The sequence below is a fragment of the Micromesistius poutassou genome, assembly GCF_964030765.1.
Source record: "Micromesistius poutassou genome assembly, chromosome: 14".
Lineage (NCBI taxonomy): Eukaryota > Metazoa > Chordata > Actinopteri > Gadiformes > Gadidae > Micromesistius > Micromesistius poutassou.
The window spans coordinates 18,735,169-18,751,306 of record NC_140284.1 but is presented as its reverse complement, the minus strand read 5'-3'; the positions used below and the strand labels follow the sequence as shown (position 1 = coordinate 18,751,306).

Below are 16,138 nucleotides of genomic sequence, written 5' to 3'. Positions count from 1 at the left end.
GAATGTTTTAATAGGTGATAACATTTCGGCCTGCAAAGGCCTTTCCTCAGATCACAGATGTTGTCCTGTGAAGCCCGCCATATCTATTGTCGCCATGGTCCCCCCTTGAAACCGATCCAGAGTCCAGAGACGGATATAGGATGAATTAAACTAAAAACAACCCGGCGAGCTCCCTCTCAGTCTGCGTTTGGCCGAGGGTAGCGGGTGCGCCTGGAGGCTAATATTTTAGTACGTGTGAAAACAGACTGTGAGCATCTGATAATACCTCGGGTGATGTCATGCACTGTTTCTGTGGGCCGTGTGAAGAATGGGGGGCGGGGGTGGGGGGGGGGGGGTCGCAGTGTGTGTGTGTGTGTGTGTGTGTGTGTGTGTGTGTGTGTGTGTGTGTGTGTGTGTGTGTGTGTGTGTGTGTGCGGCTCATTACGGCGCAGGGACTGGCCGGTTGATTAGCGAATGTTTGACTCATCCCCCGGCGAGCGTCAGAGATGGCGGCTCCGATTACGCCGGCGCCTCCACCTTAACGACCTTCAGCCCAGAACGCCTCTCGCCCGAGGTCACAGCTTCCAGGAGCAGCGGCCCACGTGCACGCATGTGTGCGTGTGCGTGTGCGTGCACGTGTTTGTGTGTGCACGTGCGTGCATGCATGTGCATGTGTGTGTGTGTGTGTGTGTGTGCGCGTGCGTGTGTGTGAGTGCGAGTGTGCGCGTGTGCGTGCGTGCGTGTGTGTGTGTGTGTGATTTCCCTCGCCTCTTTAACCTCTGCGTAGAACCGGCTCAACTGAAACCCCGACCCCAACCTCCTCAGCCGCAGATGTTCCTGCTCTGCCTTTGAAGCCTCTGATCGGACGCGCGACGTGGCCGGCCGTGTCGGCCAACCTACCCTTACTACCGCCCTCAACGCCGAGCCAGCCGCCGTATCTCGGAGGAGCTCCGGGATACAGCTGCCGGGCCTGCGTGACGTCGGAGGGTGGAAGTGCTGGTGGAACGCGTGGGCCAACTCCACTTTCTTTTCTCGTTTTTTTTTTGGTGCACTCGCTCCTTTGAGTCTTTCCCCCCCCCCCCCCCCCCCCCCTTTTTATTCTCCTTTTTAATGTGCCTTTACATTCTTCCAGATGTTTCCAGATGTACTCAAAATGGATTAGCAACGGTATGCGTGCGCATGTGTGCTGGCTGTACGGAAAACACTTGATTGTGACACACGCAAGGCTTCATCGGGCCTACGGTTCGACACTGTGCAGTTGCTTTATGGAAGGCCGATGTCTGGTGTCAAGCTGCGGGATACGGCCTAATACTCCTGTAATCATAGCGTATGTTGTGGGGCTGTCAGCCCGCAGCTTAAACATGGCTCTATTTAAAAAATGCTCATATCTTTTACAGCCTCTGTGGGTTTTTTACGCCAATTAGTTTAAGTAAGCACGGTGACACACACACACACATACTTGCAAGTGTATACACAAACATACACACACACACACACACACACACACACACACAAGCACACAAACACACCATACACACATTCTTCTTTTAATAACATGCTTAATGGGTATTTACTTTAAAGTGTTTTTCCTGGTGTGGTTGAAATGCTAATAAAGAATATAAGTTCAATAAAAGTTTTTTTTCTTACCCGCAAACATGACATAAAATTGTAACTCCACATCTTTTGCATCATGTAGAAGGCCAGGACCTTTGAACACTCTGATGTTTTCGCCCTAAGACGCTATTAAATCTTTCTGCAAAACCCTTCTGCATAAATTCTCAAATCAGTTCACTACACACACGGTAAATATCAGGGAAACGAGCCGGCAGATCAAGTCAACCTTTCAAAACTAGTTTGTGGTAACAGCTGTGAAAACGGCAAAGACCCCAGTGTTTACCAAAACACTGACAGACGGAGCTCTTTAGTGGATTTAAACAGTAAGTTCACCTCGTTTACAAACGGAGCCGCCGGGAGTACCCGGGAGGTAGTTAAAATCCTGTTTACTTGCTGGCATAAAAGGATACGCGGTCTCCCACAAAACCACAAAAACACGAACAACAAAACTAAGAAACACAGATGATAGTTATTCAGCCGTGGTCTGCATTTGTTCTAAAATATATTATGAATCAGGCAAGACTTTCAAATGTCATGTCAAAGTACACCTCTCACTCAGAATCCTTAGGATGCAGTGACTGAAAAAACACAAAAAAAAACAACAACACAGAAAAACAAAAACACAGAAAAAAACAACAACAAAACCAAGAAACACAGATGTTCGTTATTCAGCCATGGTCTGCAGTTATTATTATATTTAGTATATGATCAGGCAGGACTTATGTTTCGGAGCATGTCAAAGTACACCTCTCACTCAGAATGGATGAAGTGAGTGGCTGGTCCGAGATGGACCCGCCACCAAACACGTCCTCATCAGCGTGGTGAACCTTGGTTTACCAGCCTCCAGCCCCCGTTGAACTGGAGGAAACTAGGACATCCGATACAGGCTATTGCTCTGAATGGAGAAGCTCATCGTTTCCATTCCCTGAATGTACGGTCGATTTTAGACTCTTCTGGTGTCTGGCTTAAACTGCCCAACCAGGCTCATTCAATCTGGCCCCCTAATCATCCCCCTATATACTGTATAATTGGCTCATTCATTAATTCCCTCACTCTCCACCTCAAGCTGGTGTGTGGTGAGCGTTCTGGCGCTGATTGGCTGCCGTGCATCACCCAAGTGGGTGTTACACATTGGTGGTGGTTAGTGAGGTCCCCCCTTCACTGTAAAAGCGCTTTGGGTGTCTTGAGTGTCTAGAAAAGCGCTATATAAATTCAATTAATTATTATTATTATTATTATCTTCTACGGCAGTTTTTAGACTCTCTCTCTACACATTCTGCGAATCAATAAAGATATAGTGGTGCTAGATGGATCAACAGTATGACAAGAGGTTGTTTATACGTGTAGGTTGGTTGTTTGTGGCACACCGCTGTTCCCCGGAGACAAGGAACACAACAATGCATAGTCTGTGTCCTACTGAAGTCTAAATATCCAATCTGGGATTCATGATTGGAATCCGATTCTTTCCATTGATCACGCGAAGCGGCGCTCAGGCCCGGGGTACGCTAGCCTGGGCAGAGGTTCACTCCTCTTCTACAGGTTTGAGCTGGCGAGGAAAGGCAAAGCGATGGAGCAGAGACTAAGACTCAGCGGCTGTCAGAAAGGAAGGACAGCAGCTGGAAACCGGTGACACAGGAAATATTAGAGAATGAAAAAAAAAAATACAAAATAAATAAAGAAAATATGTAAGTCTGTTTTTACCGACCGCATTCACACACTCAACGCACACACACACACAGACACACACACACACACACAGACAGACAGACACACAAACAAACACAAATCATTCTTTCTTCCTTTCCCTGTCATGTCTTGTCATGGTGCATTTGTGTGTGTGTGTGTGTGTGTGTGTGTGTGTGTGTGTGTGTGTGTGTGTGTGTGTGTGTGTGTGTGTGTGTGTGTGTGTGTGTGTGTGTGTGTGTGTGTGTGTGTCCCGATCACCTGTTTCTGGTTAACTCTCTGAGTGTCGGTGGACGCTAAATCAGCGGCACATGCTAAAGACACAGACCCCCAGGGACCGAGAGGAGATCAGAAAGAGGGCCCCCCCCCCGCCGCTGCCTCCTCCTCCTCATCAGCCCCCCCCCGACTCCCCCTTTCTGCTCCTGTTGTCAGCTCACGGCTTTACCGCTGCACCAGGAGCCCCACCCGCACCCCCACACACACACACACACACACACACACACACACACACACACACACACACACACACACACACACACACACACACACACACACACACACACACACACACACACACACACACACACACCATAAACTGTCTGGGAGGCCCCTGTCCATCTTGTCTTCCCTCCAGGAGGGCCCGGAAGAATCTATGCATGTTGTTTTATGATGAACTATGTATTTATTGATATTTATTTATATATATATATTTACAACATTTCATGAGCTACAATACATTATTTACATAATCCATCAGAAACCGACAACAAACAACGTCTTCAGAACGTTCTGTATGTTCAGTCGCTTGTAGCTGGAAGTTTGACACCCCTGCCCCAAAACGAACTGATGAGTCATGGAGACTTAGCAGCTTTTATTCACTTCACTGTCTGTAAGCCCACTGAGCTGAATTTAATAGGAGTATATTAAAGATGACCCTTTGACACTTTTTTTTTTAATCCATAAATGGATAAAAATTTAATTTAATCCGTAAATGTGAACTATACAGCCGGCCTTCACTATGACGCGCCTCATGGGGTCTGAAGCCCAACATGCATTTATTTTGGTGGTGGGGGACACAGCACTGGAGGACACTGGAGGACGTGTGGCAAACTCCATGCAGATAGGCCTTCCTCAAGTCAAGTTTCAAACTCCATGGAGATAGGCCTCCCTTAAGTCAACGGCAATGTGCAATGCCAGTCAGGAAGGCATAGTTGGCCACTGTCGAAAAACGATGCAAATCAATTCAAATCAGTTGTCCAAAAATGTACTGCATTTTTTAAATGCCACCCACGTCATACTGTGGCTGGCACACACACTTGACAGTGTGTGTGTGTGTGTGTGTGTGTGTGTGTGTGTGTGTGTGTGTGTGTGTGTGTGTGTGTGTGTGTGTGTGTGTGTGTGTGTGTGTGTGTGTGTGTGTGTGTGTGTGTGTGCGTGCGTGCGTGCGTGCGTGCACGCCTGCCTGCCTGCCTGCCTGCCTGCCTGCCTGCCTGCCTGCCTGCCTGCGTGCGTGCGTGCGTGTGTGCGCGCGTGTGTGTTCCTTACTGGTCCAGCAGGGTTCGGAGAAGGTCATCAGTCAGGGTCCTCCTAAAGTCTTTACAGATGGTCCCGGTCTCCTCGGTGGACAGACGGACAGACGGTCCAGTCCTGGGAGGGGCACGGAGCGGCGGAGAGAGAGAGAGAGACAGACGTCAACGTCTAGGGTTTCATCTCAGGAACAAATTGGACAGGGGTTTTCAAACAGTGTGCTGGGACGTGCTCCGTCTCCGGTTCAGGGAGGGCCAGCTGAAGGAGCCAACATTTTTATTTTATTTGGTTGAATCCCAGGTGACCTTTAGAGAAATGCCCTCCACGAGAACTTGGCACGGCGCATCTCCGAACAGTCTGGTGGCCCAACGGCGAAGGAGAAAGTAGAAAAGACTTTTGAGTTTCATAGCACGTATCGTTCAGACGTACGGTGGACCACTGTTTCGCCCGGGACAATGCGAGGGCGAGAGAGAGGTGTGTGCGATGATTCAATGACAACAAGCAGCGTTAATGTCACGCCAAGTACCTGAAACTCTTCTCTGCTCTTGTGCACCATGCAAAAGAGAAAAAAAAAAGGGGACGTTTCTCTGGAAGCTGCCGTTTTGTAACGTGCATGTGTACGACACTCGTGTGTACGCTACCACATATCACCACATGTCAAAAAAGCATTCCGAAAGAGATTAGTTTAGTCATGCTCCTGGACAGCAAGTGGGCCGCTGGGGCAGAATATAAAAAAAAAGTACTAGAGTATTTTGCCCAGGGGTAAGCCCACTAACAGATATTGAACCAACATCCACTTGGTCATGGGGGGGGCACCCTTTACACCACGTCGGTCGTAGCGTTGTTTCCCAGCCCGTAATGGGGCACCGGGGCGAGATGTTCTCCGCAGTGTGACGTGTGTCTGTCTAGAGGCTGATTCCTGACATGCTATCTTCATTACAGGGAGGGATGGAGGTAGGGGACGTTTAAGAATAATCTGAAACTAACCAAGGGTGTCCATGCAGCCCCATAAACAGACCACAAGGATAGACCCTGACCCTTAGGCCATCAATTTCCTCTAGTCAGCCCAGCCTGTGTGTGTGTGTGTGTGTGTGTGTGTGTGTTTCTGTTTGTGTCTGCGTTTGTGTGTCATCGCTGGAGTGTGGATCCACATGCCATACAGCTCTTTGGGGATCATCTGGTTCGAATGCTCCACTCCTGCACTGCTGGAACTAATCGCTGTTCTGAGATATGGGGCCACTGGCTGCACAATTGATGGTTCGCTGTGACGCTATCTGCCTTTATGCGGGAGCATGTATGCACGTGTGTGCGTGTATGTATATGTGTGTGTGTGTGTGCACATGCATGCCTGTGTAAATAAACGTACATGTGTTTTGAGGATTATTTTTTCCAGTCTTGACCTGTTGGAAGTAAATGGAGTTTTAAAAATGTAACCTGATATATATATATATATATATATAAAATCTAAGAATGATTTTAAAGCAGTATTGAACCTTGACAAGAAGCTCATTTAGGTTGAAGTAGTCCTTAAGGACTCAAATGACTCATCAAATGAGTCATTTGATGCTCATCTTATGTCCAACATTCCAGGTATTCACCAGTGTGGTGCCTGTCTAGTGGGTCACAGATGCTTACATTCAGCATCATAGATATTCACTGCTGTATGAAGGCCCAGTGGGACAATTCACAGAGCAGTACTGTTGCCATTCTGGTTTGCAGAATCCCTCCACATATTAATTCAACCATCACATTTGTACTTTTCAAAACATCTGCTGTGAGTGTAGAGGAAGCAGTAAACAAAGTTCTAACCATACACGGCACCTTGCTCGCACGCAGACTGCCTCCTCGTTGTTCACAGCAAAAAAAAAAAAGGGGAAGAGAAAACAAGATGACACAAAGCAACCTCTCTGCTACCTGTTCTCGTGGGCTTTTGGACGACAACCGAACTATACGAAACCAAAGCCAAGCGCCTGACCGCCGCCGCTCGCTCGACAGAGGATAACATCTGAGGAAAAAAAACGCTGTTGTTTTTGGTTGTTCGTCCAATAAAACAGTCGGCACTGTTGCCGTAAATGGCTTGGGGTGCTATTAGCTATTAGCTATTTAACACGTCGGCTCTCTGATTCCCACCAATACCTCTCTCTGGCTCCAATGGCTCACAGTGGGATTCACTCTCTCATTAAAATCGGTGTTGTATTACTAGACGACCGCGTCTTTAGCGCCGTTACACAAAGGTAGCATAAGTGTAATATTATAGTTAAACTCTCTACACTGGTTCACCTCAGTAGTCTTAGTAGGTTTTTTTTCCCCCATGCGTCTGTGCGAACGCATGCGTCGGCAGCGCTGGGCTACGGCCAGAAACCCCCAATGCCCCAATCCAGCCCGCCCCCGCCTTCACTCAGCACAGCCATGGCCCTTCAGCGCCTGGTCCCCCCCCAGAGCCCACACTGTGGCCAAACAGCAGGCCCCTGTTGACAATACAAATGAGTGCCCTTTCTATTTCCATTTTACATCAACTCCAGCCGGAGGCTCAATCCTAATCAGGTTTCACCGCAAGGACCGTATACCTGAAAGGTTTATAGAGGAGGAGTCCCGCCAGGTCGCGAGAGAGCCAGGGAACGACTGACCTCACTCTGCCTTCGCCGAGGGAGCGGAGGAGGAGGCTGAGGAAGGAGGGCCACGCTGGACTTGGTGAACCGCAGAGCGCAGAGGAAGGGAAAAAGGTCAAGAAAAGTGTCTCACGTTTCTTGTAGCCGCCACCGCCAACAACGGTGATAGGGCAAGGTCAAGCTGTGGAAATGATGACGTTTTTTTTTTGTGTACCGGAAAGTTACAATGAAATACAAGTTCCCGTCATCGTAGATGGGACAGGGAAGACAGGCACTACCCGTGTGATTCATCCTCCTTTTATGTGTTGGCTTATCTCCCGCAGCCAAACTACTGCACGCAAGGTCACAGAGTTAATTTGATTAATTCTGGCAAAGTTTTGAGAGAAAATGGCGGAGGCCACGTCAGCCATCGTCACACTCGAGGCCAATTATGCAGCAGAGCAGCCTGTGGAAGTTTTCTACTCAGACTTATTAACCAGATGTTCGAATGAGTCCGACTTTAGACGTGAATAGAGTTAACCCGATCGATTGGCCAGCGATGGTTCTCTATTGAGGTTGGACGGAATTCAAAATAACACTTATTGGCTTAATCCTCTGGACCACTCCGTCGTCCGGATTACATTCAGACGTCAACGGACTCCTCTGCGATGGAGTACATAACGACGGGCCACGGTGGATAAGGAGTGGCACACCGCTGTGTTTCCCCGATCCCGATCAAACAAACGATGACATAAAGTGTTAGAGATGAACGTCTCTTTCGCAGCACACTGAGGGACTCTTTCTGTGTCGTCATCACTCCCTGTGTACATCTGGACATCAGGAGAGAGCAGCCCCACAGACCTCATACTGTAGATGGTGGGCGGGGCCAGGAGAGCAGCTGCACCAACCCCCCCCCCCCCCCCTCCCCCGTCCCCCCCCCTACCTGAGTTCCTCACACACACACACCCATGGTGTCATCGCAGGGCTGGGAGCAGATGACAAACACTCTCTCTGTCCACGACGGGGTCAGGGGTCATCCTCTCTCCGCATGGATGAGGAGCACGAAGCTCTCCGGGCCCGGCCGTGGCCATGACGACGCCAGATGCTTCTAACACACACACACGCACACACACACACGCGCGCGCACACACGCGCACACACACACACACACACACACACCTTATGGTGGTACAGTCTCTAGTAGTGCCTGGAACACAGGTCAAACCTTCTTCCCTGTGCCAGACGAGAGAGAGGGAGAGAGAGAGAGAGAGAGAGAGAGAGAGAGAGAGAGAGAGAGAGAGAGAGAGAGAACTAGAGAGACCCAGAGAGAGAGAGAGAGAGAGAGAGAGAGAGAGAGAGAGAGAGAGAGAGAGAGAGAGAGAGAGAACTAGAGAGACCCAGAGAGAGAGAGAGAGAGAGTGAAAGAGAACAAGAGAGCGAGTGAGAGCGAGAGAGACCTAGAAAGAGAGCGACAGACAGGATCTGAGAGATAGAAAGAGAGAGAGAGAGAGAACGAGAACGAGAACGATAGTAAGTGAGAGAGAGAGAGAGAGAGAAAGGGAGAGAGAGAAAGAGAGAGAGACATGTGAGTAAGAAAGATGGCGAGTGGAAGAGATAAAAACTCTGGACATGACATACATGGGAAGCAATAAACAGACCCCTGATCCCCCAGACCCTCCATCACTGTATGCCCCCCCCCCCCCCCCCCCCCCCCCCCCCCCTCTGCCACCACCGTTATTTATTACCGTTACTAATGCTAATGCTAATGGTGGATCAGCTGCTTCTGGGGGACTGGCATATGCAGTATGCAGGGAGTCGAGTTGCTTAAACTCATGGATAAATCTATTTATCATGAAAAAGTAGCAGTAGCCTATGAAATAGTTGATGTATTCTGAGTTATATAACTTAATGTTCCAGCGCATGACACTGATTTTGTAAACTCCTACTGCCCCTTAGTGGTCAGATTACATAAACAACGGTAATACACGCAGGTTTCTAGATTAGCGGCATGCTTGTAAGTGGTTGCTGGAATGATGTATGTTTTTTTTTATCCATACCTTAAGTATGATAACCTACAGAAGAATAGGCTGCTACAGGTCAAAATCATTAAGAGATAAATAATTGGATTCGAAAGAATAACACAATTTGGCCATGTATCTTTTTTAGGGGAAATTAAAGAAAAAAGAGTTCTTCGCTCTTGGTAGAAAACAACATCTAGTCTATAACATAGGCCTACACACACAGTTGCAACAGACACACACACACACACACACACACACACACACACACACACACACACAACATAAACCCATTGTGCATAGCCCCCACAATGGGCGGGGTGGGGAGGCGGGGGTCCTCCACCAGAGGGCACTGTTCTCCTTTCCAAAATAAAAAGGGAATAGGCGGAGCGGGGGAATCTGGCGATCTAGCGTTCAGATAATAAAACCAGATTGTTGCAGGTTAATTACAGGTTAGTAAGATAGTTAGTAAGTTAGTAAGTAAGATAAGCAGAACGTTATGGTCATAGTTTTAATGAAACAGTGTGCTTAGCTAGCATACCAGACAATGTGATGTAAAGGGGGCCATTATTGTTGTTAGAATTATTCAAATTTCTGGTGTAAGTAATGAGACTTGTACATGTTTGTATGATAATCTCTAAAAGCGTACTTAAAAAAAGCTTGATTTGTGTATGTGTACAGGAGTCTGCCGATGGCACTTGTAAAATATCTGAAACACGGATCTGCAAATGTGCAAACTAATCTGTAAATGTGTACACCACGGCTGAAAGGTTCACAGCTCTGCCTCAGGCAGGGCACTCAATTAGAGGCCCACAGATTACATTCACAAATTCCAGCACGCATTAAGATTATTTTACACATTTACAAATCGGATGATGCTTTTAGATTTCATTTTAGGTAATTTAGTTGACGATTTAATTCAAAGCAATTTACAACTGTTACACATTCACACACCGAAGGCAGAATCAACCATACACTTCGTATCCCTTCACCTAAAATGTTGTACATAAATATGAATAATTATGATAAGAACATTTGTAACTTGCATGGTTGGGAGCTTGCATCTTTTGTCCCACAAGACGTTTTAGGCAGATCAATCCGTAGGATCTTGCCTTTTCAACACATTTATGGACAGTACACAGTAAAATAACATTTACAACTGTGAAATCACATGACCAAAATTAACTTCAGTTATGTACAAACAACATCAAAATGTTTTGATGACAACCTGGATTGTTTTGTGTAAGAGTTAATTGGAATAGGCTACTATGTGTCCCCAATGGCTTTCTATAAGAAAAGGGGTTGCAACTCTATGACATTGCGTAATGCAATTTTCACTCCGCACCACACCAGTTCCATCCCCCTACTTCTATATAAGTTAGATAATTTTTGGGAATGTGCTACGACATACACACACACACACACACACACACACACACACACACACACACACACACACACACACACACACACACACACACACACACACACACACACACACAGAAAAGTATTGAACAGTGAGGCCAGAGTCCAGCCTTCAAAACAAACAGCCATTCAGCACCAATGAGGTCATGGACTCTCACACTCTTCTCAGTACTCAGTACACACACACACACACACACACACACACACACACACACACACACACACACACACACACACACACACACACACACACACACACACACACACACACACACACACACACACACACACACACACACACACACAAAGGCTCCCTGTGAACCCGATTCTAAACCACACTGACAGCCTCAGAGTGAACCCCAAGGGGGCATGTCTTGAGCGGTTCTTTGTCATTTTACAAGACGGCCGATTAAACTGTCGCTACAAACGGATGTTATTCCAGTGAACAACCGCTACTATAACGAATGGGTCCTGCTTTCATCTGCGTCATGACTTGAGCTCAGCCACCTGCGTTATGCCTGCTGGATGCTAGTGGGACAGACCGTTCTCCTACAGAGGTGAGAGCCGGAGCCTTACCCAGGGTTGGAGGCTGTCAAACACTAATCTTCACCAGACTGGGGAGGTATGGTGCACATTTAGGAGCCACTGAACTACCACGTGATTATGTATTGACCCCCTATTTACCTCTTTATTGTTAGTTGGTTTGTTTTTGTGGGATCTTTTTTTTTTCGTTTCTACCGCTGTCCCGTACTTCCTGCTGTGAACTAACTGCCCGTCTGGTTATTAATAAAGTAGGCCTACTCTCCGATCACATGGCCGTCCACAGCTCTGTGATGGCCAGGGCACTGACCCCCGTTCACCTGAGCCTGGCGATGGTCTTGGTGGCGGTGGTTCTGGGTAAGTGCGCCCTCACTCATTTCTTTAAACCAGTCGGTTTCATCTCCACCACAGACCAACACCAACACCAACGCAGAAACTAAAATTGTTCTGTCGTCAACATGTTATCAATAATTCTGTATGCAATGTAGATTGATCAGGTACCATTGAGTGAGTCTCACGGTGATGAAGTTTGATTGTTTTGGTCAACATTGAATTTTTACAGCGATACGGAACCATTGTGTGTACCAGCACTGATACATTGATCAGGGGTCGTTGGGTGGATCCAAACGCATTAGGAACAATCACGTGGATCAACATTGACGATAACGATGACGATTTTGTGACAGTGATAGTCAGCGTGGAGTTGTGTTTCGTTGACGTTGATAAAGTTGTGTCGTCGTGACGATCAGGTGTGGAGATAGAGAGGCGAGACGACGAGTGCGCGTACCTTAACAACACCACGTTCCTGGAGTACCAGCAGAGACACCAGCTCCAGGTCCAGTACCTCCTCCTGACCCGGGGCAACCCGGACTGTCCCAGACTCTTCAGCCCAGGGAACAGCGCCAACCACACCCAGCAGACCACGCCCTTCAGCTGCTCCCGACCCACCAAGATCATCGTCCACGGATACAGGTGGCTGCGCGGGTAGAGGGGAGGGGAGCAGAAGATTAATATACACTGCACTTGTTTATATGATTGCACAAAATACACAAAAAAAACAACAATTATGAAAGCTGTCGTGTGTCGTATTGTGAGAGGGTTTTATCCAAGTGAGGCTGAGGAAAATCAAGGCATACAATAGAAATTGGTAGTAGCCTTAAAAAAAGTTTGTACAATGCTGCAACAAACAACAAATGCACTGAATAGAATGTATTTGTTTTATAGAGACTAATATAATATACATCAGAGACGGTTTCCTGCATACTTTTTAAACTACTATTAGTATTAGTACTAATAGTATTATGTAATTAGTACGTACATTCAACCAAAGCGCATTCTAAAATTGAACACCAAAGCAACAATCAACAACATCAAGTAAAACAAAAAGTGTCGCAGCATGTTAGGCCTCCTGGGTATTCATGTGATGCTACATAGTCAACATGCTAGCGCGTCTCTGCCGCCCTGCCCCCCCCCCCCAGGGTGGTGGGCAGTAGGCCGTCCTGGGTGGAGGAGCTCGCCAGGGCGCTGTTGAGAGCGGAGGACTCCAACGTCCTGGTGGTGGACTGGGTGTATGGCGCCTCCTTCGCCTACAACCTGGTGGTGGAGATCTACAAGGAGGTGGCTGTGCAGATCTCCATTCTCATCAACAAGCTGCAGGTGAGCGAGGGGACCCCCGGCACACCCTCACCCGGAGCCAGGTGTGTTCTGCCCACCTGGGTTCTATGGGTGTTGTCTAAGAAAGTAACCAAGTAAAATGGGCCGGTGTGAATAAAGACGCAGAAAATTATAACCGTAATCGGAGAGCAGAAAATCACTGAAACTGTTTTCTATTAACGCTCATTTGCATAAACTTTAACTAAACGTTTTAGAGTAAATGCAAATCTACTGATGCGTACCATTATGTGGAGCACAGAGTCACAACCTGGTCACAAGTTAAAACAACACCGCCATTCAACATTATAATGTATCCAGTGTATGCCTCTCTCTTTCTACGGCACACTCTTAGTAAAATAGAAGTATGCCCCAATATTATTTCAAAGGAAAACAATGCTGGGTTGGTGTCTAAAGGTACTGAGGTAAACTATAGACAAGGCCTACAGTGTTAAAGACTGATATGGTAGCGTTCTGTCTTCCAGCAGGACCAGGGCTGTGAGCTGGAGTCCTTCCACCTGATCGGGGTGAGTCTGGGGGCACACGTGGCAGGGTTCATAGGAACCATCTTCGAGGGCAAGATCGGACGAATTACAGGTGAGAAGAATGACAACAGTCCGCTTTCCTGATTGGAGTTGGAAGCCTTAAATGCTATACTAATAAATAACATAATAATAAAAACATATTTTAAGCTCTTTGCCATGTTTGCCATCTTGCCTGTTTGCCATTGACCTCTGAGAAAGAGTAGGTTAGGGTGAAAACGAAGAGATTGTTATGGATTTTCTTTAGCCTTAACCGTTTTAGCCCTACTGGCAGACTGATTGATATCCACTTTTTCCATTGTAAGTTGTATGTCCTTGTGCATGTCCTTGTAAGTAATTTGTAATCTGCCCAACTAGGAACGATAGAAGCACTGACTGGTTTAACACCAATATGAAGGTGGTTATGTGTCTCTTGCCCTTGGGGCAACCAGACCATAACTTGGTGGGCCTAATTCATAATGATACCCCAGTTGTTCATCCGCAATGAAGTTAGATTGGAGCATGGTCCCACAAAGACTGTGAAAAGCTTAAGAGGTTATTTGACTGCACAGATTGGACAATATTACAGCAGGGAAATGATGTGGAGATTATAGCAGAGAAAGTAATTATTACATACATTTTTGTGTGGACAATGGAGGACACTGTCCACACAAAAATGGAAAACTGTACATTTCTTAAATGTTTTTCTAATAACAAACCATGGGTGACAAAGGAAATTAAATCAGCCATTAATAGAAAGAAGCCCGCACTAAGCTTAGAAAAATAAGATTAAGCCGCGCAGAAGGATTTTAAATTGGTAATTAGGCAGGGTTAATGGGACTTTAGAGAAAGGTTTAAGCAGAAGCTCCCTTCTAAGAACAGCAGGGCTGTGGGGAACAGTGGGAGACTCATCACTGGGTGTGTTGCCCCCGGTGGGGTCCTCCGCTGGGGGTCTCCGTGAGGGCGTAGGAAAGAGCTTGGCGTTGACGATTCATTGCTACACACGCTACAAAGAAGTTAGGGTCACTCGGAGTTAACTCGCGGCACTGTTCATTTTATGGCCATTGATTTTTTCGGGGGGCCAAGCTCATGTACTGTCCTCAAAAAATGATGAATTGGTATCGTCGTAGTTCGTCCATCGCATGGGTGACGGATTACCTCATCTCCCGGCCTCAATATGTCAAAGTGAATGAGAGTCCTTACACATATCCTCCTTAAAAGAACAGCACCCCCCAGGGACAAGTTATATCCCCTTTTATATTTTCTTAATACACAGCTCCAGTCATCTTGTCATCTCCAAAAATGATTTGATGACTCTGTCATTTCTAGGCCGCCCTTTGAGAGGTAATAACCAGGCTTGACACCGGGATGACATTGACAGTGTTGATATGAGGACATCTTCCTTGATCTGAACATAAGTTAAACCAAAGTGTGGGTGATTGATTTTTGGAAGAAGAAGGAGGAAGCTTATCCAGTTTTTATTAAAAGGAAACAAGCTTTGTTGCTCCTATAATTTCCTAGTTGTCCGTAGATAAGGACCTGAACTGGAAAGGTAATACAAATGCAGTTTTAAAAGGGGCTCAAACCACATGTTTTTTTCCTCGGGAAACAGAAGTCTTTGGAGGTTAGTCCACATCATATGAACAGATGTTTAATAATTCCATCTTGGCCAGTGTCCTTTTTTTATGCTGTTGTGTGCCGGGGGTAACAGCATTACTGTTGATATCCGAAAGACAATGGACAAACTGACTGAAAGGGCTGGCTCCTTAATTGGCATGCCTCCTGACACTCCAGAGTTTATCCAGAGTTCACGTGTGAAAGGCTTTTGTTGTTGAGGCTTAGGGAGCCGAGCAAGGAACCCAACCAGAAGGAAGGTATGGATCATACTAGAACGAGTCAACATCACGTTACACAGTATATTTATGAAACCAGCGAGTGCTTTTAGTGGCCGTTTAATAACGCTTTGTTGTTCTCCTGAGCCGTTGGGGGACGTAATTTGTGCCTTAGGCTGTTTTTAAGATAAATAGATAAAACTCGTGAGGTAGTGCTGCTGTACTGAATATCAGCACCGCTGTGAATCATCGTAGATAAGTGGCCACGGGAAAACTGCCGACTAAGTCACATCCAGCCATTTCTCACCGTGTGTGTCTGCTTGCCTGCCTGCTTGTGTGTGTGTGTGTGTGTGTGTGTGTGTGTGTGTGTGTGTGTGTGTGTGTGTGTGTGTGTGTGTGTGTGTGTGTGTGTGTGTGTGTGTGTGTGTGTGTGTGTGTGTGTGTGTGTGTGTGTGAGAGAGAGAACAAAGACACTTTGATGTGGCTTGGCGTCTGTGAAGTTATTGTCTCAGACCAACACTAATCATCTCAACGCACACACACACACACACACACACACACACACACACACACACACACACACACACACACACACACACACACACACACACACACACACACACACACACACACACTTTGAGTGTGTCTTTGAGTCACACCCACCTCCAAAAACCATCACTTAAACCGCCTACTTTAATTTCAATATTGTTTACTTATCTTCAGTCGATGGAGGTGCACAGTCTGACATTTTTAACCGAATA

At 46.8% G+C, this 16,138-nt stretch overlaps 2 protein-coding genes across 9 annotated transcripts in view; one reads left to right on the top strand and one right to left on the bottom strand.

Moving 5' to 3' along the window:
* The window catches only part of ndp (norrin cystine knot growth factor NDP), a gene marked incomplete at both ends in the record, with an annotated part of 3,509 nt that extends 2,918 nt beyond the window's left edge, over positions 1-591 (bottom strand). The window contains one exon of the mRNA XM_084478269.1: positions 503-591. Coding sequence (XP_084334395.1) covers positions 503-591 — 89 coding nt within the window. The remainder of the gene's footprint in view (positions 1-502) is intronic.
* Positions 592-11,108: 10,517 nt separating this feature from the next.
* The window catches only part of pla1a (phospholipase A1 member A), a 9,434-nt gene continuing 4,404 nt past the window's right edge, over positions 11,109-16,138 (top strand). Inside the window, exons 1-5 of one of the 8 annotated variants that reach the window (XM_084478790.1) lie at positions 11,109-11,391; positions 11,661-11,731; positions 12,124-12,346; positions 12,853-13,030; positions 13,513-13,621. In XM_084478790.1, coding sequence (XP_084334916.1) covers positions 11,360-11,391; positions 11,661-11,731; positions 12,124-12,346; positions 12,853-13,030; positions 13,513-13,621 — 613 coding nt within the window. In that variant the 5' untranslated portion in view covers positions 11,109-11,359. Of the gene's footprint in view, positions 11,457-11,626; positions 11,732-12,123; positions 12,347-12,852; positions 13,031-13,509; positions 13,622-16,138 lie in introns of all 8 variants that reach the window. The other 7 variants (XM_084478785.1, XM_084478789.1, XM_084478784.1 and 4 more) reach the window with 7 other exon arrangements.